Source organism: Rattus norvegicus, chromosome 14 (assembly GCF_036323735.1).
Source record: "Rattus norvegicus strain BN/NHsdMcwi chromosome 14, GRCr8, whole genome shotgun sequence".
Classification (NCBI taxonomy): Eukaryota; Metazoa; Chordata; class Mammalia; order Rodentia; family Muridae; genus Rattus; species Rattus norvegicus.
The window spans coordinates 79,448,004-79,471,951 of record NC_086032.1 but is presented as its reverse complement, the minus strand read 5'-3'; the positions used below and the strand labels follow the sequence as shown (position 1 = coordinate 79,471,951).

At 53.1% G+C, this 23,948-nt stretch overlaps 1 protein-coding gene across 4 annotated transcripts; it reads right to left on the bottom strand.

Annotated features, from left to right (window-relative positions):
• Positions 1-394: 394 nt before the first annotated feature.
• Positions 395-23,710, bottom strand: Cpz (carboxypeptidase Z). 4 transcript variants are annotated; one of them, NM_031766.1, is given in 11 exon segments: positions 395-863; positions 1,841-1,940; positions 4,938-5,077; positions 6,378-6,513; positions 9,225-9,383; positions 9,915-10,076; positions 10,658-10,854; positions 13,174-13,386; positions 15,448-15,822; positions 17,720-17,752; positions 23,457-23,616. In NM_031766.1, coding segments are annotated over 11 exon segments (1,959 nt in total). In that variant the 5' UTR covers positions 23,554-23,616; the 3' UTR covers positions 395-516.
• Positions 23,711-23,948: the final 238 nt, after the last annotated feature.

The following is a 23,948-nucleotide window of genomic DNA, read 5'->3' as shown; positions in this document are numbered from 1 at the left end:
GGACCTGAGCTGGCAGCAACATAAGAATGAAGGAAGCCCAAGGAGAACTGGGCCCCAGAGTCAGACCCGCAAAGGCAGATCTTAGTCAAGCTGCATTGATTCCAGTGCTAACTCTTCTGTCTTTGAGGCCTTGATCCTGCCTTGGACTCACCTGTGTCTCTCTACTCTTCCCATCCAGAGGATTCCTGGCCACTTAACCTGCAGCAGCGGGATCCAGAGCTCAGCCTCCAAGACCAGAGAAAGGATGGCAGTCCTGTGGGCCTTGCCCAGATAATTCCAGTTCTACAACCGGGGGCAGAGAGAGCTCCACCTAGGGCCTTTTTCACTACGGCCAGTCTGAGTTGCCTCAGTAGGCAAGGACCCAGTTCCTTCCCGCTCTACACAGAGCCTTTCATCACAGTGGGTAAACACACTTTAATAAGCCGCAGAGGCTGTGTGTGATGTCTGTGGCTGGCAGACTCCAGACAGAAGCCCGGGCCGTGGAGGTGGACATCAGGGCTGGGCCTGAGAGGGGTGCTAGTACTTAAGAAGCCAGCGTGGCTTGTGTGGACTCAGGGATGTGAAGTAAGCCCACCACCATGGCTTGCTCCCACTAGCTGGCTGCCTACGCGCCCTGGGGGGCTCAAAATCCAGCTGTGCAGGCGCTCCCTGTGGATCCAGGGACCGAGGTAAGGCTCTTGAAGGTCCAGGAAGGAAGTTCTTAGGTCCTGTCCCCAGAGGCTGGAGGATGAAGTCCACACGGCCGGCCCTCTTCATGCGCAAGGGAATGGTGACTCTCTTCATTACCTTGGAGTAGCCAGGGGCCTGAGCAATAACGATGTGCGAACCCGGGGGAAGGAGTCTCCAATAGTCACCATCAGGGGCTTCAAATAGAATAGAAACAATTCTCAGAGGGCTTCAGGCTGAGGCAGAAGCATGATAGTCAGGGTGAGAAGGTTGCATGACAGATGGGGGTAGATGGGCCTTAGCGCAGGGTGGGATGAGCATTTGCCTCCTAGAATGTCCTCCACCTCTTCATCAGACTCCTATTCATGCCTCAAAGCCCTACTTACATGCCACCTCTTCCTGGCAGGCTTCACCATGTCCTCAGGCATTTAACTTGCAAGTTTTCCCTCTACCAGACAATGTTGTCACCAAGTCCCATATTATAGACATCTATTTTTAATTGCATTTAAAATATTTTTTTATTTTTATGCAGTTGAATCTTTTGCCTACATGTATGCATTTGTACCACATGCACACATAGTGCCCTCAGAGGTCAGAAGAGGGCATTGAATCCTCTGCAACTGGAGTTACAGATGGCTATGAATCACCAGATGTGCTGGAATTTAACCTGGGTCCTCTGCAAGAGCCACTTCTCCAGCACTGGGGACTATGATTCCAGCTGGGAAAGGCCCAAGGACAACCAAAGCCCATGTGAGACAAAATCAACTTTCAGAGTGTCGTGGGCTCAATGAGAAGTGTTCCCCATACACTCATGTGTTTGAACAATTGGTGCCCAGTTAGGGGTGCCGTTTTGGAAGGCTGTGGAACCTTTAGAAGGTAGAGCCTATAACCATGTCTTCTCTAGGATGGATGGACTCGGAGACTAAATTAACCCTTTCCTCCTTAGGTTGCTTCTTGCCAGGGATTTTGTCCCAGCAACAGGCAAAATAACTAAGCATGCTACCCACAGTGTCCCAGCATGAACCTTGGGTCCTGAATGAATAGGACCCCTGAGGGGGGTAGCTCCAGGATCTGACCCCTCCCTCACCAACCTGGCCGAGAATGGATAGAGAACCTGGTGAAGTAGGAGCCCTGCTCTGGCCTCACCCACTGACGGGTGCAGGCTGCTGCTCACCTGTGGTGACGTCATGGCGGATGCCTTTCACTAGAATCCGTGCGTTTTTGACGGGCTTTCCGTATTTATCTGTCACCACACCCTTGATTCCTCGGTGTACCTAAAGGCACCAGAGAGAAGGTACAGAGGTAATGTTTAACCCCAATGTCACTCGCACCAGTGCCCGTGGGATCCTGAATTGGGATTCTGCTTGTATAGTTGAGTATAGTCATTCCGGGAGCCTTGTTTTCTGTTTGAGGTATCTCTGGCAACCTGTCTCGTATGTTCTGGGTTGTTGGGCTGACACTGCAGCTCTGCCTAAGGGTCATATTCACTTCCTTGCTGACCCCAGACACTGCGGACAACCTTCACTCTCTGTCCTCAGCATCTGAGCGTCAATACCTTCCTAGCCTAGGCAGGCATTCATGGTTCCTTCCGAGCAGAGGTTCTAGAAGGAAGCCTAGTGAGGACACAAACTAGGGCCTCGAACCCCCAACCCACTACTTACACTTGCATGTGTTTATCTACACACCAGACTCCTGGTGAGTATCCTCAGAGTAAAACTCAAGACCCATGGAGGACAGCCACAGAGCGGGACAGACTCAGCCCTACTATGAACTGGCCCTTCTGCTTCCCAGCCATACCCTGTGCCTTCTGCACTCAAGAGGGCCTCCTCTCCCCAGCAAACCATTTGCTTCTTCACACTCAGCCTCCTCAGCTACAGAATGGGTCTAAGTGGGGCCAGAGCTGCCAATAACGCCTAGGGCTCACAGTGCCTCTAAGATGAGCAAAGTCAGGAACCCAATAATCCCAGATGTCCCCAGTGCTCAGAGCCAGCGGCTCTCAGTGGCTGCCACCCTCCTTCCTGATCCCCCAGTGGCATTGAGGCAGACATAACAATCTAGTCACCTCTCTCCTGTAGTTTAGAAACAAGCACAACAGTGTTGAATGTTGGGGGAAAGAGGGCATGTAGAATGTGGCTGGCACGGGATGGGAGCTCAACTCTCATGACATGAACATGTAAGTGCTAGCTGGCTACCCCTGGACGGGTGACAACCGCCTGGGTGCTTCTGAGCCTGGATTGCTGTTCTGTGGAGCAGAAACTAGAACTGCTAACCTGGGGAGCAAGAGGAGGGGTTTTAAATGCAAAGTTGTTGGTTGAGGAAAACTGACAGTGCAGAGGCCGCCATGCTACCCCAGCTCCTCCTCACTCGCAGAAAGGCACTGAATCCTACACATGACACCAGCTCAGCTGACCTGGATAAAGCCACCCCTTGAGTCAGAGGCCATGGCTAGCCTCTGGCTCCCTGACATGAGTATCCCTCTAGACCTCTGTCATCCACTCACCCTCCACACCTTTGCTATCTTAGAATGTTCTGGACATCAGCCCTGACTGGCTCCTTCTCCCACCCCTCAGATACCCCCACTCCTCAGCCTCCAGGATGTCATTCCCGATGACCCCATAGCCCAGCTTCTCTCTCCCTGCTGGGTTTTCCTGAGTGGTCATCTGTGTCTCCTCTGCCCCTCAAGGGAACAGGGCCTGTCCATGGGAGGCCTCCCTCCAGTTGCCTAGTCTCTGATCTGCACTTCAACTGGGGTCCTCTTCTGCCACCCTGGGGCCTGGAGCTGTGCAGCAGGAAGTCTTGCTTCTGCCTCTTCCGCCCCGCACCCCTGGGCCTGCTCAGGATCACCGTGAAAGTGGCCTCAATTGGCCTTGACAGACCCGATCCTTATCAGGATCCAAGCCCGATTTCCTGGGGGTCATCTGTCTCAGAGTAAGCCGAGTGCTGCCCGACTGGCCACTTCTCCGTTTGCCATTAAATCTTCATACACGAGACTTCATGTACAATATCCACGGAGCGATCCCAGTCCCACCAAAGCCCCTCCTAACTTGTTTTCCCCAGGCGACCACAGAAAGGCCTGAGCTTTGCCCCAAGGCCTACCTGAATGACATGCCAGCTACCACAGAAAACACATGGCCACATGGCCACACTCTGTGCTACCTGGGGCTGTCTTCTTCCCATTGCTGCTGCTCTAGCAAGGCTATGACTGTTCTTACCTGGTGGAAGGTTCCTGATCACTCTAGGATAAACAAACAGGGCTCAATGACCGAGCTTGGGGACACAAAGTCTAGACTTAAATTCTAGGCAACTGCCAAGCCATATTGGGCCACTCCTTTTGCTCTCTCTCTCACTCTGTCATAGCCATGTGACTCTGTGGCCACACTGACCGTTCTCTCAAGCCCTATCATCTAGGGGTGGGGCTGCCTAGGACAGGACCATCTAGGGGCGGGACCAACCGTAGAGCACTGTGCACTTGCCACGGCCACGTTGCATCTGAATGTGCCGATTTCTTCGGGAGGAGTTATGTCTCTATAGCTCTCCGTGCCTGCTCCATAGCACTCGTGTGAGCTGTGCCAGGTGAAGCACTGGGCTCAGGTACCTATTTCCTCTGACCCAGCAGACCCTAGCCCAAGAATCCAATGGAAGACTCTGAGGATGTATTTCCAGTCACCCCATCACTGCCTGCCCACCTATGCCCACATGACCTCCATAAAGATAAGCAGGTTCGCTCAGGCAGTCTAGAGGCCTCTGATCTGTGAACAGCCTGTATCCCAGAATCATCACCTCTGAGATCCTCCCATACAAAATGCCCTCTTCACTCCTGCAGCCACACTCACCTTCTCCGGAAGGGACCCTGTAGGTCTCCAGTGCCTCACTGAGTTGCCTACTGCAGCCCCTCTGCTCAGAGAGTACCCGCTCCTCCCTGGTTTTTCTTCCATCAAGATTCAGTTTGATTCACCTGCTTCTTCCTGATAACCCCCCAGGGCTTGGAGGCTGACCAGCACCCCCTCCAGGCTGCCAGCCCCTCTGAAAGACTGCCAGCCCCCTTGCTCCCTTTAGCAATCGTGCTTGACAGGTATGAGATTCTTACCCAATGGGCATCTACCTGACGTTCCTCAGGGTGTGTGGGAAGAGATATGGTTAGGAAGCCCCAGTCTTGAGAAGTCACCGACAGATGCTTCCACCGAGCCCCAGACAGAGCCAGGAAGACGGAGCCTAAGGGTGGAGCTGGACTCCATCACCACTAGAGGAAGCTTCCAGAGGGCAGGGCTCACCATCTCCAGGAAGTTCAGTAGGGGCTCCTTGTTGTGTTGCCACAGGCCGTAGAGCGCCTCCTCTGGTGGGAACTTCACACATCCCAGCTCCACTGTGATCTCAAAGCAGTTGGTGTGTAGGTAGTTGAAGTCAGACATACCTGTGGGGTGGGCAGCTGGGTGTCAAGGGCACAGAGCCTGCGGCAGGCCCAAGACTCCAGGCCCTGCACCACTTTGCACGTAGAGATGATTTGCTCAACCACTGTTCTCCCATGCACAACCCCAAGGACAGGAGTAGAAGGCCCTGACCGGGCCACAGAGGTAAACTTTGATTTCAGACAGGTGGGTATCAGAGTTCATGGATTAGAATCTTGTTCTCCCAGAGGAACTAGCCAGGGTACCACATGGGCCTCTGTGTCCCAGCTATTGGGTCTGACAAGGACCACAGCAGACAGTAGCCCAGAGTTAACAGCAGCCCAAGGAGACCTGATCATTTCCCAGGAGAGTAGTCGGGGAAACTACAATGCCCTCCCCTCCCCCTCCGTTCTAAGGACTTTTGCATTTATGAACTCTTCCATTGTAGCTACCACTGCCACAGTCTTCATGACTGCCACGGTCCATCTGCCCTGTGGCCTTGCTGGCTGCTTGAAGGAAGTCTACTGGTCTCTCCAGTCAGCCTCAACAGTAGGACCTTGTCTGGCATCTGGGGAGCCAATCTACCTGAATCCTGGGAAAAAGGGAAGCTCTCATACCCCAGAAGATGGCATGTGCTAGTCCCTGGTAGCACGAAAGGGCCAAACAGTAGCTTTGGAGCACATGAGAAAGGTAGCCATCGGCTGCCTGAGTAGGATTGTGGGGAGACAGGTTTTTCAGGCGAGCAAGCCCTGGCCTTGCTAACACAGGCCTTGTGAATCTGTCTCTTGCCCTCTTGTCCATTGCAGAATGGTCCAAGTGTGCTGGGGTACAGCAGGAATCAGATGAACAGTGGCTGTTGCTGTGGGGGAGGGGGCTCCAGGGGGTGCATAGCATGTGCCTCCCGCAGTGCACGTGTGACACCTTCACCCAGCACCCAGCAGCCAGTGAGGACTCAGAGGCTGAGCTTGGGAAAACCCGGAAGCCTTAGAGTACAAGTGCCCTGATATTTACACAGTAAATACATCCCAACCATTAGGACCTGTTACACAGAACCAAAAAGTCCTCTGTCAGCTTCTCCCGGGCTCTGCCACTGCTCCTAGCAGCCCTGTTCAACCCCTAACAAGCAGCAAGGGTTGGGTCACGAGTGGAATCACCACATGGCTGATTATAAAGTAAATTCAACAGCAGCTGCCAAAAGTCACAGGACCAGCTCATCCTAGTTCCCCTTCTCCAGGAAGATGGTGACTAAGACTCCAACCCGACTCTGCAGAGAGTGCCAGGGCTCTGCTGAGGGAGGCCCCGCCCACCCGCCTGCTCAGGCCGCACCTCCAGTGAAGCTGTACCAGTCCGCCCCGTTGATGATGCTCCCCCGCTTCAGGAAGTTGCCCCCACACCTGTTCTCCGACCTGTCCATCATCATGGGGTGGACATCAGCATAGGCTCTGGCCAGCAGCTTAAACATCTGGAGATGAAGATGGAGAAGGAAAATGGGTGTTCTGCAGTCCTCCTCCATCTATCTAAACGTTAGGCCAGCACCTGGACTGACCCCACTCTTCTATCTCATCCCATGTTCCTCCAGGGTCCTGTGGGTGGAGGCTGGAAGGAGGTTATAGCCATGGTCCCCAAAATCCTAGGCGCATGAAACTCATGCCTGGCTTAGAGCAAGGATATAAAGAGGCGTGGCCTGACTGCAGACTATGTGGGCAGAGGCGTGGCCTGACTGCAGACGTGAGGAGTGTAGATGATGGCAGCCTGATGGCAGCCGGAGGCGGGTGTGGTGGCACACGCTTTTAATCCCAGCATTTGGGAGGTAGAGGCAGGTAGATCTCTGAGTTTGAGGCCAGTCTGGTCTACAGAATAAGTTCAGGGCAGCCAGGGCTACACAGAGAAACTATGTATCAAAGGCAAAACAAAACAAAACAAACAAACAAACAAACAAAAAAAAAACAGAAATAGGTGCTGGAGAGATGGCTCAGTGGTTAAGAGCACCAACTGCTCTTCCAAAGGGCCTGAGTTCAATTCCCAGCAACCACATGGTGGCTCCCAACCATCATTAATGGGATCTGATGCCCTCTTCTGGTGTGTCTGAAGACAGCTAGAGTGTACTTAAATATAATAAATAATTTTTTTAAAAAAGGAAAGAAAGAACAAACAAAGACAGGAATGAAAGAAAGAATGAAGGAACAAAGGGGGAAGGGGCAGAACAACTACAGAGACCCAGGAACCCAGGTCACTGGGCACAGTTCCCTGACCTCCCGGCAAATGCCTAATTGCCATGGTGAGCTGCAGCTGTGCTGACTCCTAGGGCTGTGGCAAGTAAGAAGGGCTGAGGGCTATGAGTGTGGCTCCCAGGACTCTCCCTGGCAGGATGGAGCACTGGCAAAGATGTCTCTTGGGACAGCCAGCCAGCTCCTTCCCTCACACACTCTCCCCACCTCTCCTGAGACTGTGGTTTCCACAGAGCCTGCCACTGGCTGCAGGCTGCACCGTTATTGATTGAAGATTGATGTCTGGGGAGCAGGCTCATTTCTTCTGACTCTAGTGGGACCCATTGAGGTGAACCTCCCCGCTACAGACATCCCCAGGCCCTGAGGCTGAGAGGCTGGGCACACTCAGAGCGCACCTGCCCACCCAGGGGGTGCATCCCCTCTAAGGAGGCACATGATCCGAGAGCCCCACACTGAATGGGTGTGCAAGTGAATGTGTGAATGAGTGTAAATGAGTGAATGAATAATTGAGTGAAGGACTGAATGAATGAAGCGGGAGAGAGAGTGGGTGCATGAATAAGGGAATGGATAAGTAAATGAATGAGTGAATGGGTGAATGACTGAATGAATGAGTGCGTGAGCCGATGGGCAGAGTTGGGGCTGAGAAGTCAGAAGATATGGACACTGCTGGCACACCTCTTGCAGCTGACAAGTGTGAGGCACTGAGCCCAGTCTGGCTGCATAGAAGTCTCGGACAGCCTGTGCCTGAAGCACCCTTCCATGCTTGGGAGGGTCTTCCTCATCCTTGCCCTTGTTCTCCACTGCCCCCTAAGGGAAACCCCCTCTAAGTCCAGGCCAGGCTGGGGTTCCTCCCCTGACACACATGGGAACACAGGCATATACATATGCAAATGCAAACGTGAATGCAAGTCCACCTGTATTCACACACGTCTATGTACACTGTGCCCCAGCCTCTGGGACTCTTCATGGAGGCTGAGTGTCCTGTCCTGGCGTGTTTTGTTGTTATTGTTGTTTTGTTTGTTTTTGTTCCTTTGTCTGTTTTGTCTTCCTCTCTGGACTAAGTAGGAGGAAGAAGTTCCTTCTCCACTGTGACCCAGGAAGGTTCTGGGTAAGACCAGTTTGATGTACAAGTATTCAACAGGGCTCAGGGGCAGCCTGGCTGGGTTGCTCAGAGATCAGAGAGCCCCTGTCCATCTTGGTGGTCCCTGCCTCCAGGTCCTTTCTCCTAGGTTTGAAATGAAAACTGCCCTCGAAGGTACACCAGGCTCTGCTCCTATCTGACTCCCCAGGAGACCAAACCTAGCCCAGACTTGCACAGACCCCACCTGGGACGGGAGCTTGCAGCCTCCAGTAATACAAGAGGGAATGGAGGATTGGCTCCAGACCTGGAGGACACCGGGCACTGCTGAGCCCTTCCCTCCCTCTGCCAGCTTTCTCATCCACACTGGGAAGAATGATCAGCTTCCTGTCCCAAATCGCAACAAATATAGGGTTGGGTGGCAGAGCAAGGCAGCTTTAAGGGCGGGAGTACCTGGAAGGGTCCCAATGTCACTCGGTCTCACAGACTGTGAAAAAAGCAATCCTAAGAAGTCTTACCCAAGGACCCCCCCCCCCCCCGTGAGCAGCAGCAGGGCCAGAGCCCCGCCCCTAACCTCTGCACCTAAGCTGGAGCCCAGGCAGAGAACCCAGTTCAGAGCCCACTGGACCCCATGCATGTGGCAGCACTGCCCCCTGCTGGTGAGATCTGGAACAACATGAAAGACACAACACAGGGCCAGAGCTCCTCCTAAGGTTGAGGACACTGAAAAGGAAGACTGCTCTCTGCTGGATATGAGGGAAGCAAGCAAAGAGGCTCCCAAGGGTTCAGCCATGCCTATGAGCTAGAACAGAAATGGTCATGCCAGCAGAAGACCTGCTCAGCCTCGGCATGGTGTCCACCTCTCACCTTCTCATCCGGAGTGGGAGAAAACATCTTCTCCTCATGGGGGTGCTTGGAGAAGTCGAAGGGGTAGGATACCACCAGGTCACCCCCATGCAGGCTGGCTGAGAGGACGAAGGGAATGGTCTGTATCCACTTCATGATGGCCTTGGTCTCGGGGGCCACCTGCCGGGGTTGGAGAACTGCTTTCAAGATTCTGCCTCTCTGCTGGGCCTCCAATGTCTGCCTTTCCCACACACCCCAGATCCAACAGAACTCCTGTCCAGTCACTACAGTTCCCTCTGGTCACTGCAGAGTATGTGCTGGTCCTTCAGCCTGGAGCCCACTTTGACTCTCCTGGTCGGGTCACCTCTCCTGGAAGCTGAGGAGCTCTCTGCCCCTGCATCTCCTGAGCATACAGTGCCTGCGTTGAGTAGGCCCCACTAGCTTTAGCAATGGTCCTAACATAAAGCAGGTTACACTTGCTACAGAGGAGGGGGTTCCTGTCAAACCCATTCTTGAGAGAGGACTCAGGGCTTCTGGGAAAGTATCTGGGCTGTGAGCGCTCCAGCAGGATGCAGACTCACACCATCTGTGCTGAACACTGGGGCACTCGATACATTGTTACTGCCCCAACAAGGGATGGGCCTACTTTACAGGCCAAATACTGAGGCTCAGAGGGGCCAGCGCCCTAGGGAGGGGCCACACAGCTCCTACCTTACCCCACCAGTAGTACTGCGAGATGGGGATGTGGTCCGTGCGCACACCGCGAGTGGAGGCCAGCCGGTAGTACTCTGACGTGAGGTCAGGGAAGTTGCGGTTCAGATCCAGGTTCTGTGCATTCTGCCTCCCACTGGTCCAGCCGTTGTAGCCAGCACCCTGAACACAAGGGCCCAGTCAAGAATCCACATCTCCCACCCCACGTCTTCCAGCTCAGGCTTCAGCTGGACAGAGGTTCTGGCAGGACTGTGGCTTCTGTGGCTTCACCTTTGCCCTTCCTCCCACCTCCTTCGCCTCCATATATCCTTTCCCTCAACACTAGCATCATGGCCCGGAAGTATTCTCCCATGCACGGAACACCTGTGCCCTCCATAGCCTCTTGCTTCCATTGGCTCTTGCCCATGTCTGTTCCTCTAGAGATTGGCTCTTGTCCATGTCACTCCGTTCCTCTAGAGAGCTTCTCTAATCCTCCGTCAGCACACTCTCTCCTCGGGACTCTTTCTTATCTTGCATGTTTGGCTACATCCTCAGCCCTGTCCTAAAGCAATACGCCACGGCTCTGCTCTTTCAGTACACATCCTGCCCGTCCATCTGGCAGAATGTCGCCAGACCCCTGCTTTTGCTCAGCCCTGCTCACCTAGGGAGACGGCTGCAAATAGACCCTCAACTATGAGGAGTAAAAGTCAAAGGTTACGAGTGCTGGAGGAGGCAGCCCTTCTGCAGGCAGCGGGAGTTCCTACCTCTGCAGCCGCCACCTCGTAGCCATCAGGGTTCATGGACGGCAGCAGGTGGATGCGGGTGGTGTTCAGCAGGCGCTGGATGCGGGGGTTGCCCAGCAGGTACTCGGAGCACAGGTACTGGGCCAGGTAGATGAGTATTTCCCGTCCTGCCACCTCGTTGCCATGGATGTTCCCAATGAGCTTCACCTCAGGCTCCACTGCAGGGAGAAACTGTGATATGGGGCGTGGTCTCACAGACAGGGTCTAGCAAGGGTGTGCCGGGTGTACTGGGAAGGATTCCTACTCGCTTTGACTCAAGAGTCTCTGGGCGTTGTGAGCTATCTGGACACTCAATTCTTGAGCTCATATCTTATGTTTTGTCACAACTGTTAGCATAAATAAAGGATGCTATGAGAATATAGGGTGCTATTGATGTGTGTGACCTCTATTGACACCTATTGCCCGTGTTTGTGCAAAAAGTCAAGCACATCAATGCCTAATCGGTAAAACATCAGGCTCTGGAAAGGGAGGATGAATAGATGCATGAATGAGCAGATGAGTGGGTAGACGGATGGATAGAAAGATGGATAACTGGGGTTGGGGATTTAGCTCAGTGGTAGAGCGCTTGCCTAGGAAGCGCAAGGCCCTGGGTTCGGTCCCCAGCTCCGAAAAAAAGAACCAAAAAAAAAAGAAAGAAAGAAAGATGGATAAGTGGATAGATAGACGGATGAGTGGATAGATAGATAGATAGATAGATAGATAGATAGATAGATAGATGAATGAGTGGATGGATGGATGGATGGACAGATGGATGGATGAGTGGATGGAATGGATGGTTGGATGATGGATGAGTGAATATATAGATGGATGAGTAGAGATAGATAGATAGACAGACAGACAGACAGATAAGTGGATAAGTGGATGGATGGTTGGGTGGGTAGATGGATGGTTGGGTGGATGGATGTGTTTATGGGTTGGTGGTTAAATAGAAGATGGAAGAACAAATGAATAAATAGATAAATTGATGGGAGGCTGGTTAGATGGGCTGGTGGGTGGATAAATGGATGAAAAACAAATGACTGAATGGATAAGTGGATGGGTGGATGGATATGTGAATGAATAAAATATCGAATGATGGCCAGAGGAAAGGGCAGGTATGGGTGAGAGGGTGGACGGATTAATGAGCAAAAGGGTGGATGAAGGCTTTGTCACAGCAACACTAGACTAGGCCTGGCAGCCTTCTTCAGCATGGCCATGGAAAGTCACTCCTACTTGCTGTATCTAATGTTCATTGGAAAACAGGCCTGTTTGTCCCAGCAACCCGCAGCTGTGAGTGTGAACATCCACCCCTTCAGACTCCACATCCGAGGGTGAAAACGACAAGGAAATGCCCATTCTCTGCAGGAGGCCAGAGGTGACTTGATGACCTCTGGCCCCATGAGAAACAGGCCCTTTGGCCTTATGATGTCCACAATGCTCAGTCTGACAAGCTGAAAGCTGGATGGGGGTGGACAGCCCAGCAGAGTCCTAATCCACAGACTCAGAGACTGCTGGAACTAGAGGGAAGGATGGGCCCTGTTACACCAATATGGCAATGGGGCTATGGGCTGGGGGAATGGGACCAAGGGAGAGCCTTGGAGATGTTCTCAGTGCTGGGAATAGGAACTTTCAGTGTCACCAAGTCCTACTCTCACAGCAGATGGAGGTCCAAGCCAAGTCTCTGTTAGGACATCCTAGAGCCCTGGACACATTCAGCTTGGTGTCTCTTCTCCAGCTCTGAACCACTAGCAATTACTGTAACGAAATTAGATTCCTAATTTGCACCCTAGCAAAGAAGTCCTGAAGGCTCTGGGCCATCTAGCATTTTCCAGAACTCAAAGCAGGTCTCCACACCTAGCATCACTGGGCCTTGATGTGAAAGACCCACTGTGTCCACACCACCAGCCTTGCAAACTGCTTCAGAAGAACAGAGAGAAAGGAATCAGAACCCAGACCTACACAGGTCCATGACTCACAAGACTTCAGGTGGTGGCGGTGACATATTCTACATAGAGGGTGTAGGAGTGAAGCTCTGGCAGCCATGGCCCATTGACCCAGTGTCCCCTCCAGGACCTGCCCTAGTCCCTCCAGCCTCCAATCTCTCAGAAAACTTTGCATTCTCCTAAAGGCAGAGTCTCTACACTGTCATCTTGCTGTTACTCAGTCTCCTCGGACAAGTGTCTGTTAGGATGAGACCAACTCATTTCTATGCTCCCAAACTCAAGTGATATGACTTTTCTAGAGAAACCCCCCCCCCAAAAAAACAGGGTCTCTATGTAGTCCTGGCTCTCCTGGAACTCATTATGTAGACAAGGCTGGCCTCAAACTCAAAGGGATCCTCCTGTCTCTGCCCCCCAAGTGCAGGAATTAAAGGTGTGCAGAGATTAAAAGTAGAGGAGGACACCAGAGGATTCCCAACTTGTGCACCCCAAGGCTAAGTGGGTCTGCGCCCTGCTCCCAGGGACGGAATCACACCCAGGCCTCACAGGGTCACTCACTCAGTTCATGCTGGCCTGGACGGCTTGAGAACTCGATGACTACCAGGTCCTTGCCTTCAAAGCTGCGCCCGATGCTGTACGTCTTGGCCACCTGGGAGCAGCGGGCCGCTGTCCTCTTCAGTACCCGGACCATCTGAGCATAGGAGTGGTGGGCGAAGCGAATGAAGGTAGGTGGCAGGCCAGAGGGCAGAGCCTCCTCGACATCCAGCTCTCCTGGGGAAGGAATTGGAACTGGGGCTGGGGTGTGCACTGAATACTTGCTCATGGCACACACAGCCCTAATGCTGTACAAGTGGGGTGTGGGATGACACATGGACCGCCTGGATAGCACTCCCACAAGCCAGCCAGGGATGGTGCCCAAGAGATATATATGAACCATGTCTGCATTCCAGTGTAAAAGTGACAGCAAGATGTGGGTGCCCACCTGGGGGCTTTCAAATATGAAAGTTCAAGAGAAGGTGCACCTAGGAATCCTTGACCTTCAGAAAACAATGAGAGGTGGCCATCTCATTAATCTGCCTTTAAGCCGTGGTTGTCTGACATAACCCTTCTGTGGGGGCCCTGACACAGCTCTGCATCCCTTCCTACTTACAGGTACCATGGCTTACACTGTGTCAACACTCACATGAGCCAGGCAGCGGCGTGGCTAAGAGTGGTTCCCCACAGTCTGTAGTCTGCTGAGATTGTTTCCAAATGTTTCTGGTACAGGGGGACCCCCCCCCCAAAGAAGAAGAGGGGGCTGGGACAGTGTTGGTCATGCCTGACCCTCCCCCTGCCCATTTCCCTGTTCCTTTCATAGAAGAAGCCCAGTGGGTAGCAGCCTGGAGGTCCTCCTCAGCCCTGATGGCTGAAGAAACTTGAGGCAGGTCCCTGCAGGCTGTCCCGGGCCACAGAGAGTTAATGTTGTCTCTACTTGTGGTTTTCTTTTTGCTCAAAATGGTTGCTGAGGAGAAAAGAGCTGATGAACCCAGTAATTTGGTGGTTTCAAAATAATCCCTCTCCAGGGCCTGGGCTCTCTTGGGGCAACAGGCTCAGCTAAGCCAGTTGGCTTCCTTCCTCCTCACCATCCTTGCTTGCCACCTCCGCACCTTAGCCCATCGTGGACACAACTGCCGCTGGCCAGCACCCACTGCGCCTGCACTTGAACCCAACCTGCCCTCTCCAGGGCAGGACCAGACTCCAAGACCAGGCTCAGCATGGTGCACCCCCTGGCAGCCACCCACACATGCTTTGCTGGGTCTGCACCCTTCCCACAGCCTTTATGTCTCAGTACACAGTAGGCACCCAAAAGATGCGGCTGTACAAACAAGCCCATCCATCAATGGCTGGTCACAGTGACTCCTATGGAAACCATTGCTCTATCTGCTTCCTTGGGCCTCCATTTCCCAACTGCAACAGAAGACTAAGGGCTTGCAAAGCAAGATGGAAGCATTGTTGGTGACCCCTGTCCGGGACAGTATGAGAGGCCTTGTGTCTGTCCCACAGAAAGCCCCATGGGCCATGGTGGCACAGTGGGTGCTGATTCCCAGCGTCCTCCTTCTTACCCCTCAGGTGAAAGGTGCAGATACCAGGGACAGAAATGGCCATGCTCACTAAGGCACTGCGCCAAGTGGCCCCCTGAGACTCCACACATCTCCTGAGATGACCCACTCACTCTAGCATTCAGTGTAGCCCATTCCTCTGTCACAGGTTGGCCCTGGAGAAAAGCAAGCCCTCCTCTCTGCAGCTCGTACCGCATCCCCTGACGTCCAACAGTCTGTGCCTGGGGAGTGACTCGCATCACATGACCCACATCATCCTTCAGGCTCAGCTTTGGCCAGGACGTCTGAGACATTCCCTGTCCAGGGACATACCCGTGCAGTGCAGTTCTGAAGGTGGCTGTAGCTGGTCACTCTGTCTACCCTGTTCATGGCCCACTTGTTTGCTGGGCATAGGCCTTTCCATGGACAGGATCCTTCACGGGTCTGGATGGGCGCTTTCCCCTTTTGATAAGATGCTCTTCACTCCAAGGCCCCTCCCTCCAAGTCCATGGATGCAGAAGCCTTAGGTTTCTCACCAATAAGATAAACCTTCATAGGACTGAATGGTACCCGTCTACAGGGAGCAGGGCCAGCACCAGGATGTGGCTCCTCTCTCTCTTGCCTGTGCTATCCCAGACTCAATTCATCTTTCTGTGTGTCACATAGCCCTACCAGACCCCTGACACCTGTCTACCCAAACAGTAACTCCCAGAGCTAGTGGGCAGCCTGGAGTATCCCCAAAGCCTTGCCTTACCCCGGAGCTGTTCGAGAGGGTCATAGCAGCCTTCCTCCTCTGGTGCAAAGTATTGGGTACAGTCTAGGAAGTAGGGCCAGGCCATGTCGATGGCGTCAAAGGCTGGCTGGCAGGCCTCCCGCAGGCCCTCACAGACACGGCGGCAGGGCCTTTGTGTGTGGCCTCCTTGGCATCTGGGGGCCAGCACAGAGCACCCTAGCAGCCGCAGATCAGGGTTGCACTGACCCTCCAGGAGAAAGTGCAGCACACCCAACAGTGTGTATTCAGGGCTGGCCTCCACTGCCTCCCACGAACGGTGCTCCAGGGGTGTGGGGAACGATGTATGGTTATAGGCCGCATCCGCACAGGTCCTGAGATGCAGGTCCACACAGGTGGCTGGAGAAGGAGAGTCAGCAGGTCACATGATGACCCATGCCCCGGTCGATACCACCTAAGACCAGGGCTCGCAACAATGAAGCACCCAGTCTGTGGGGAGAGACAAGGGCAGGGCTGCCGTGGAGGAAGCAGGGTCTGTGGGAGACACAGCAAGGGGTTCTGAAGGAACTGCACCCAGCCAGCTACCTACCAGAAAGTGGGCCAGGATGGCAAAGGGACCAGCAGAAGGGGAGCAGGCAGCCTGCCCTGCCTGAGGATGCATGATGAGGCCAGTGGATTGTCAAAAGCAGGAGCCCCCTCATACAGGCCAAAAGGAGAGTTGTTCATGAGAACCCATCTCATGTGGACTATCCCGTCCTCAGGACAAGGTTAAGTCCTCTCAGATTGCACATTGCAGGCCTGGCTATGTCTCTCCTCTTGTTACAAGGACATTGTAGGCCAGGCCAAAGGAGTCCAACTCCTGTGACATTAGGTGCTTTGTGCTGGACCAACATGGGTGGCCCTCCCTCCTGCAACCACCATTTGTCAGGCAAAGCCTTCTAGACTTCTAAACACTTCTGAACAGGAAGTTGCTGGGCACAGAGTCATGACCTTCACTCTAGTCTCTCCCTCTGCCACTACCATCTGCACTGTCCCATCAGAGACATTATGTGGTACTGACCCAAGATCTTACCATCATCGCATGGGAAGGACATGGCTGTTCACGTCCATCTTCCTTCCACTCAGAGCATTTTAGATATGTTGATTTGGGCCTTATTTTCTGGCCTTTGGGGTGTGGGGTTTTTATTTTGGGTTTGGTTTTTGTTGTTGTTGTTCTTTGTTTGTTTGTTTGAATTTCTCTGTATAACAGCCCCGGCTATTCTGGAACTTGCTTTGTAGATCAGGCTGGCCTTGAACTCTTGGAGATTTGCCCATCTCTGCCTCTTGAGTGTTGGGATTAAAGGCATGCACAACTTGGCCTTGTTTTTTGGTTTTTTTTTTTTTTGGTTGGTTTGGTGTTTGTTTGTTTAATTCACTTATTTATAGGTGGTCCACACCACAGCAGGAGCATGGACATCAAAAGACAACTTGCAAAAGTCAGTTCTTTTCTTCTCCCATGTGGACCCCAGGGATTTAACTCAGACCGTAAATCTTGGCAACAGACACCTCTACCCACTGAGCCATCTTGTCAGCCAGCTTCTTGGGTTTTTTGGAGACAGCCCTCACTCTGTAGCCCAGGCTAGCCTAGAACTTCTACATAGCCCAAGTTGGCTCTAAACCCATGGTAATCCCTGCCTTGACCTACTGAATGCTGGGATGACAAACACGAGCCACGGAGCTCAGCTATGGCGCTGCTGTTCTACAGAGGAAATGCTTCCCTGTTTTATAAATCTCTGTATAGAAGACACCAGATGTGCACAGCTGGTGGGAGAGAGATGTCTCCTCAGCCTTGGCCTGAGAGTTTTGAATCATAGCTTTCAAGTCACTAAGCAAGATGCCTACCTCTCCTGCTCATCTCAGGGAGGACATGTCCAAGTTTACAAACCCAGCTGGGCCTTCAGGACCAGAAGCTGAGGGTGGCTTCTCTGATGTGGGATGTGGATTAGAAACACAGCCTGTGAATAACATGCAGGAGGCCCTGAGCTCTCCCCTGAGCATAACATCTCCCCACCATGGAAAGGGAAGAATCTTATAGCAAGAGACAAACACAGGGCTGGCCTCGGAGGGACCCTAGCATTGCCTCCAGGCCAAGCTGGGCAGGCAGGGAAGACTATTCTCCTGTTTAGTCTCACTTCACCGGATTTTCTGTGCCTGCCCTGCTAGCCACATCCGAAGCCAGCATCTCTGCTTTGACAGCATGGGGGTCAGGGGAACATGGAGTTCCTACGAGAAAAAGCAGGGGTGGGGTGGTACCTACCACTGTGTGTGGAGGCCAGTCTCTGACATTTACCTGGGAAAAGAGACAACCCTGATTAGCGACAGATGATGGTACACACCTTTCCCCTCACTGCCTTTGCTGGGCACTCACTGATGACAAGCCCTGTCTTATCCTCTGTTACCTTCATGCCCCTGGTTTGCACTGCTGACCTGAGCTCGAAGCAGCCAGAGTCTGACAAATCATAGGGCTTGCCTAAGAAAGTGGCTGTGCTGGCACTGCTCCAGCCCAGCCTGGAACCAACCTGGAGGGCCCTCTGCCCGCACATCCCCAGAGCCAGCTGTGCATCAGCTCCCACAGTGTCCTGAGCCATCAGCCTCAGACTGTGCCCATGGCTCCCACCACCCTGTACTCAAATTGAGCGTCATTCAAGGAGCCATCCAAGCAGGCTACCTAGTCCCAAAGAACACTGAAGGAATATGGGGTCTCAGTGCTGTGTGAGTTTGGGACCCCCTTTTTAGCAAAAAAAAGACACAAAACTATCCTTGCAACTGGGGGGTCTCAAGAGCCTCCTGGGGGCCAGGCCTCATGGGCTCCACAGTAAGATTCAGAAGGGGCCATAAAACCCCCATGAACACCAGCAGCCATATTCAGTCAAGCACCTGATAGGCATCCTGTGTACAAGGAGAAGGAGCCAAGGAGGAAACTTTGCATCAGGTCTAAACTGGACCGGCCGTGGTGTAGGGTCAGGAAGCACTCTGATGGCTTGTGCCAGGAAGGGCCAAAAGTGTGGTAGAATGACCATAGCCAAAAGAGGAGTCTCTCAGGAGCAGGTGTGTATGCATGGAAAGGAAGACGGACCCTGCTGGCTTAGGGACCATAGCAAATGCCTGTCCTCCGTCCTCTGAAGATGGAACCTGGCAGTGTCCAGGAGCCTGGCAGGGGCACGGCACCCATAGACTTTCCTCAAGATCTAAAGTCATGCACACAGGAGCAAGCCACCTATGCCTGTCACCTATAGAGAACACAGCAAGGACTCAGCCCTACCTTGGTTACCCAAACCTACTGTGCTCAGTGTACCTACTATGTGCCAGGCTGCCTCAGTTAGGATCCTACTCCCAGGCTCTCATAAGACGGGCAGCATTGGAGACACCATACCCTTGCCCGGCACTCACAGGACACCTGAGGATTTTAATATCTTTGAGTTGGGGGCTTGGGTTTGCTGCTTTGAGACAGGGTTCCATTGTAGCCCAGGTGGTCTTGTATGCTCCTTGTAGCTGCAGATGATCGTGAACTCCTGCCCTTCCTCCCTTCATCACAGATGCTGGGATTACAGGAGTGCATGGCACACCCAGTTTCTACCCTTTCAACTATCAGGGAGATTCACACAGACTCTCTTACGATGTAGATCTGGTGAGTACCAGGCCACAAGAGGCCCCTGGTACTCCAGAACATCCACCTCTCCTTACACTAGCCATGCTGTAAAGAGCCCTGACCATGAGTCAGTGCAGCGGAGAACAGAGGAGCCCAGCCTTTGGCGTGGATGCCTCTGGATTCACCTACCCATGCAGTGGGAGCCTGGGCAAGTCTCACTTTACTATTCTTATGAGTCTTTTATATGAGGCTTATAATAATCACTTTTGGGATACATTATAAAAGTTCTAGATGCTGGCCCACATCTAGCAATGACGTGACCCAAGAACAACATCCCACAGTTAATAATATCTGTCCCCACTATCTCTGCTCCAGGCCGCACACAATAGGTCAAGTCCTGTGAATGTCCTTAGCAGGTACCCCTGGGAAGGTCCACAGCCTCTACCCTGATAGAAAAGAGAGCAGGTGCCCACCCCTGAAAACAAATCCACTACAACACATGTGGAATGATCACAAGCAGGCAAAGGGGGCATCTCGAGACCCCCTGCTGCACATGCAAGTGGCCTAAGGCTCTGATTTCCTCATGTAGGGATCTCAAAGCACTTGGCTGATCCTGCTCAGAAGACTGCTAAGCTCTGTGTCCCAGACATGTGCCCTCACCACTCACAGCAGAAGAGGACACAGTGTGTCAACACTGTCGAGAACAGTGAAGGGAAACTGACCTGACCTCTGCCAAGAACATGGTACCATCATCTGCTGTCAGTGAAGCCCAGACGATCTGCAATGTTGGGACAGGAGAAGGGATCCCCTGGGGGACCCGGTGTGACTTCCACCCTGTGCAGGGCCCTGTGAGCCACTGCATCCAGAGATACCATTCCCAGGACTCACAGTCTGGGCACCATCTTGTTCTACACTGACTTTAGAGCAAGGCGGATGCTGGAAGGAAGCCAGTCAGCTCGAGGGGATGATTTCAGTCACCTCCCCTTGCTCCTGCAGCTCCAGGCTCATACAGTGCACAGCAAGGCTCACTCTGTAGGAGCCTAGGCGCTCAGTGAGACCCTGATGAGAGTGAATAGAAAAATCAACTTGAACTTAGCCCTGGGTCTTCTGCCAGCCTCAGGGAAACTTAAGGCAAGGTGGTGCTGGCTGTACCTAAGCTGTTCTGCAAAGTCGCCGAGGACCCCCGCCCCTGAGATTGGACCACTCTTCAGGGATCAGAAGATAGAACCTGATGACTTCATATCTCTTCCATTCTCTCTGGCTCACCGATGAGGAAGCACATTCAGAGATTAACATGTCCCGTGCCCATTTCCTTGTTGAACACTGAGAGAAAAACAGTAATGCTGTCTGATGGGGCAGCTGAGGGGACAATGAGGTAACTCATGGGTGTGTCTGCATGACATAGCTTGGGCACACAGTGTGTAGAAGGAAGTACTGACTGCAGTGACAACACTCTCAGGCAACAGCACTTGATCAGGGCTCAAAGGGGGTGGCCAGGGGCAAGCAACCACCAAGTTAATCCCGACTATTTCCAAGCTTCCACAACACCAAAGATGACAGACCTATCTGCTAGAGCTGGCGTGACAAAACACCACAGACTAAGTGGATAACAGCAGTGGAAATTCGCCTGCCAAAGCTCTGGATGCTGCAGTCAGAGCAAAATGTGACCAGTGCGCACCTGCTAAAGGCCCACAGAGGACTCCTTGCCTCACCCAGTCCCTGAGGCTTCCCAGTGTCCTTGACTTAATGACTGCCTCACTCCAATCTGTTCTTGGAGCCCCACTTTACCTCTAAAAATGCTCACCATCAGGTTTAGGTCACCTAGAAAGACCCTATTCTTAAGTGAGAGCCATTCACAGCTCCTGGGCTTAGAACTTGAGATCTCTTCTTGTCATGGTAAAGTGAAGTGAATAAGACAGAGGAGGGGGGTTGGGGATTTAGCTCAGTGGTAGAGCGCTTGCCTAGCAAGCGCAAGGCCCTGGGTTCGGTCCCCAGCTCCGAAAAAAAGAAAAAAAAATGAGACAGAGGAGGGACCCAGAGTAGGGCCATGTGTCTGGGGATTACGCAGCCATCTACAGAATGAAATCGCACCTCTTCTAGCTGGGTGAGTCTCTCCAGGCCTTTGATTTTCATGCACAAAGCAAAAGAAGGAGCAGCTTACCCAGAGGCCCTCCATCTTGCCATCTGTTGTGTCATAGCCACAGACACCGTGGATCATCACAACTGCTGCCTCACCTCCTGCCACCCACAACACACACTGAGACCCTGATGCCTGAACTCACAGCTCCTTAGAACATAGAGGGCCTGCTGCAGCGTCGAAAGCCCCTCCATCTTGTCTGCTGTGGATGTCCAAGGCCTGAGACCAGCAAGGCGAAATCCATGGTAAAATTCAGACTTAGTGCTTTAAAAGAAGGTGACGTGGTCTGCGCTATTATATTTTGTTTGGTTGATCAAGTTTACACAAACTGGAGTCACCTGGGAAGAGGGAACCTCAACTGCGGGATGGCTTGTAGCCAAGTCTGAGGGACATTTTCTTGGTCAGTGATTGGTGTGGAGAGTTTGGCGGCTGGGATGGTGCCACCCCTGGGCCTGGGGTGTGTAAGAAATAGTCTGAGGGAGCCATGGGAAGCAAGTAAGAGCACTCTTTTGTGGCCTCTGCATCAGCTCCTGCCTCCAGGTTCCTGCCTAGACTTTCCTCAGGAGGTGTAAGCCAAATCAACCCCAGGTTGCTTTTGGTCATGGTATTTTATCACAGCAATAGAATGCTGGAACATACTCCGGTCATAATTTTATGCCAATGAGGAAATATTGAACTAGTATTCCAGAGAATTGGGTTTTTATTGTTTTTCTCAGTCTTTCTTAGCAGCCCACACGGCGGACCTACATCGACCACAAGGTGGCAGCATTTCTTCATGGCAGGGATGGAAACTGCCCTCGGTTCAACCTTCCCTTTTCGATGGCCCAGGCCCTCTAACAGAGCAGTCAGAGTGCCCTGGGATGGCAGAGCAGCATGCCCGTCCCCAGTCACAGCAGAGTAAAGGCTATGAACCCCAACTCAGGCTCAGTGAAGAGCCAGAGTCCTCCATCAATGAAGAGACTGGGCAGAGAAGTGTATGCCAGGCTTGCACCAAGCCCCTGGGACACAGAGATTGGGTGAGGGTAGTCGTGTGGCCACCCTTAGATGTGCAGCGTGGGTGGAAGCTGCCAGGCCAACCCAGAAGTTTCCAGATCTAAAAGCTTTCTAAACTTCCATGCATGTTCCTATAGAGGAAGGCTGGACCCAAAGAAGTTATTCCCTCCCTCCAGAAATATTCCCTGATGTGTCGTGGTGATGCCCAGCCCAGCCAGGGACAGAGCTCACCTGTGTGCCCTGTCTCAGTGAGGAAGTGGGTGTCTGTAAGACAGCCTTGGTCTGAGGTTAGTACTCCTGGTGCAGAGCAGACCCGGAAAGACTTCCTGTAGCAGCTTTTGCTTCTATGCATTTTCTGGGATAGCAAAAGTTCAGAGACAAGTCTCCATTACAGGTTTTAGCAGTGCTAGGCAGGCATGGTCTGCACATAGGTCCACACATACTCGCACATGTACCTACTTGCCAACTGGCCTGAACTGTCTAATCTACAGCAGGGTGGATGCAGGTCCAGGGGAGGCCGGGGTAGGGCAAAGAAAAGAGGCATTGTGTTCCTGGCATCCACCTGGCTAGAGCAGGCAGGCTCTCAGATGACCACAAATCCTAGCTCTTAAAATTCTACACCTGATACCACAGGCTCTGAAGACCCTGGGGCCTCCAGCTAGACTCAGGTGGTTGCTATTGATAAAGACATAAAGGGTGTGAAGTAGATGTACCCCCACCCAGAAAAGAGGGAAACTGGAGCCCAGCTTCTGGCGAGGCACCAGACTCCAGACCCACCCTCAGGACCCTCAGTTATGATCCCTGGATGCCCCTCCTTCTCCCTGTCCTATCCCTGCTGAAACATTCCACCTTTCTCTGGGCCACTCCCGGAAATAAAAAGTTATCCACATTGCAGCCAGGAGTTTTGAAGGGTCAGGAGTCTTTTGTGGCCAGCACCTCCCCATTCCTGGAAGGAGAGGGGACTGCAGGGAGGTCCTGCAGTCCTGGCACCTGCTCACTCTGACCTGCTTTTGAATCCCACCAGTCCAGGTGCCTGCTAGGCAGTGGCTGGTGCTCGATACCTCCCAGTTCTGCTGTCTCCCTGGGGTCTCTGGCTCAGATGCTGAGACAGCCCAGTGCCCCAACAGTTTTCTCTATTGGCTAAGGGTCACAATGTGGCACCCTCGGGACATTCTATCCAGGCGGTAGTTCTGCGACCCATAAGGACAGAAAAGTTCCCAGGTGGGTGAAGGGAGGGGTATCTAAATCTACCCAGAAGAGCGGCTGGGACCCTACCGGAGGGGTCAGGTCCAGGCGAGCAGCTGGAGTACGCAGCAACGGCCAGCGCGGCCAAAGCAGCTAGCGCAGCCAGCAGCAGCGGCGTTGTAGGCATGGTGGGCACAGATGCGCGGATGCGCGGGAGGGCGCAGTGATGTGGCACTCGGGGAGCGCGAGTGGCGCTGCTGGGCCCAGCGGCTGGGAGGCGGACGGGGGGGGGGGGGGGGCGGTGAGGAACCGGCGTAGGAGTCGGGTTACAATCGTCAGCGCCAGACACTGGAGAAGGGATGCTGGCGGGGAGGAGAGAAGGCAGATAAAAGCCAACCTGCCCCCTAACCCTCGAGGAGCCCCGCCTCCTCAAGAAAGGGACATGCCCTCTTGTGGGAGGGAGGCTCCAGGGAGCTAATCATCAAATGCTTACTGATCTCGCCTAAAAACCTTGATTTGTGGGTGGGTGGAGACTGCAGCACCAGAAGTGAAGATGGGTCCTGGCCCAGAGCTGACCCCCAG

Bases quoted from the DNA above. Each gene is read 5' to 3' on its own strand.
- Cpz (XM_006251151.5), bottom strand. From the start codon at position 23,553: ATGCCTACAACGCCGCTGCTGCTGGCTGCGCTAGCTGCTTTGGCCGCG. The intron at 15,823-23,456 runs GTAGGGTCCCAG...CTCCTTCTCCAG, and splicing joins GCCTGGACCTGACCCCTCCG to CCACCTGTGTGGACCTGCAT. The intron at 6,514-9,224 runs GTGAGAGGTGGA...CTTCATCTCCAG, and splicing joins CTCCCACTCCGGATGAGAAG to ATGTTTAAGCTGCTGGCCAG.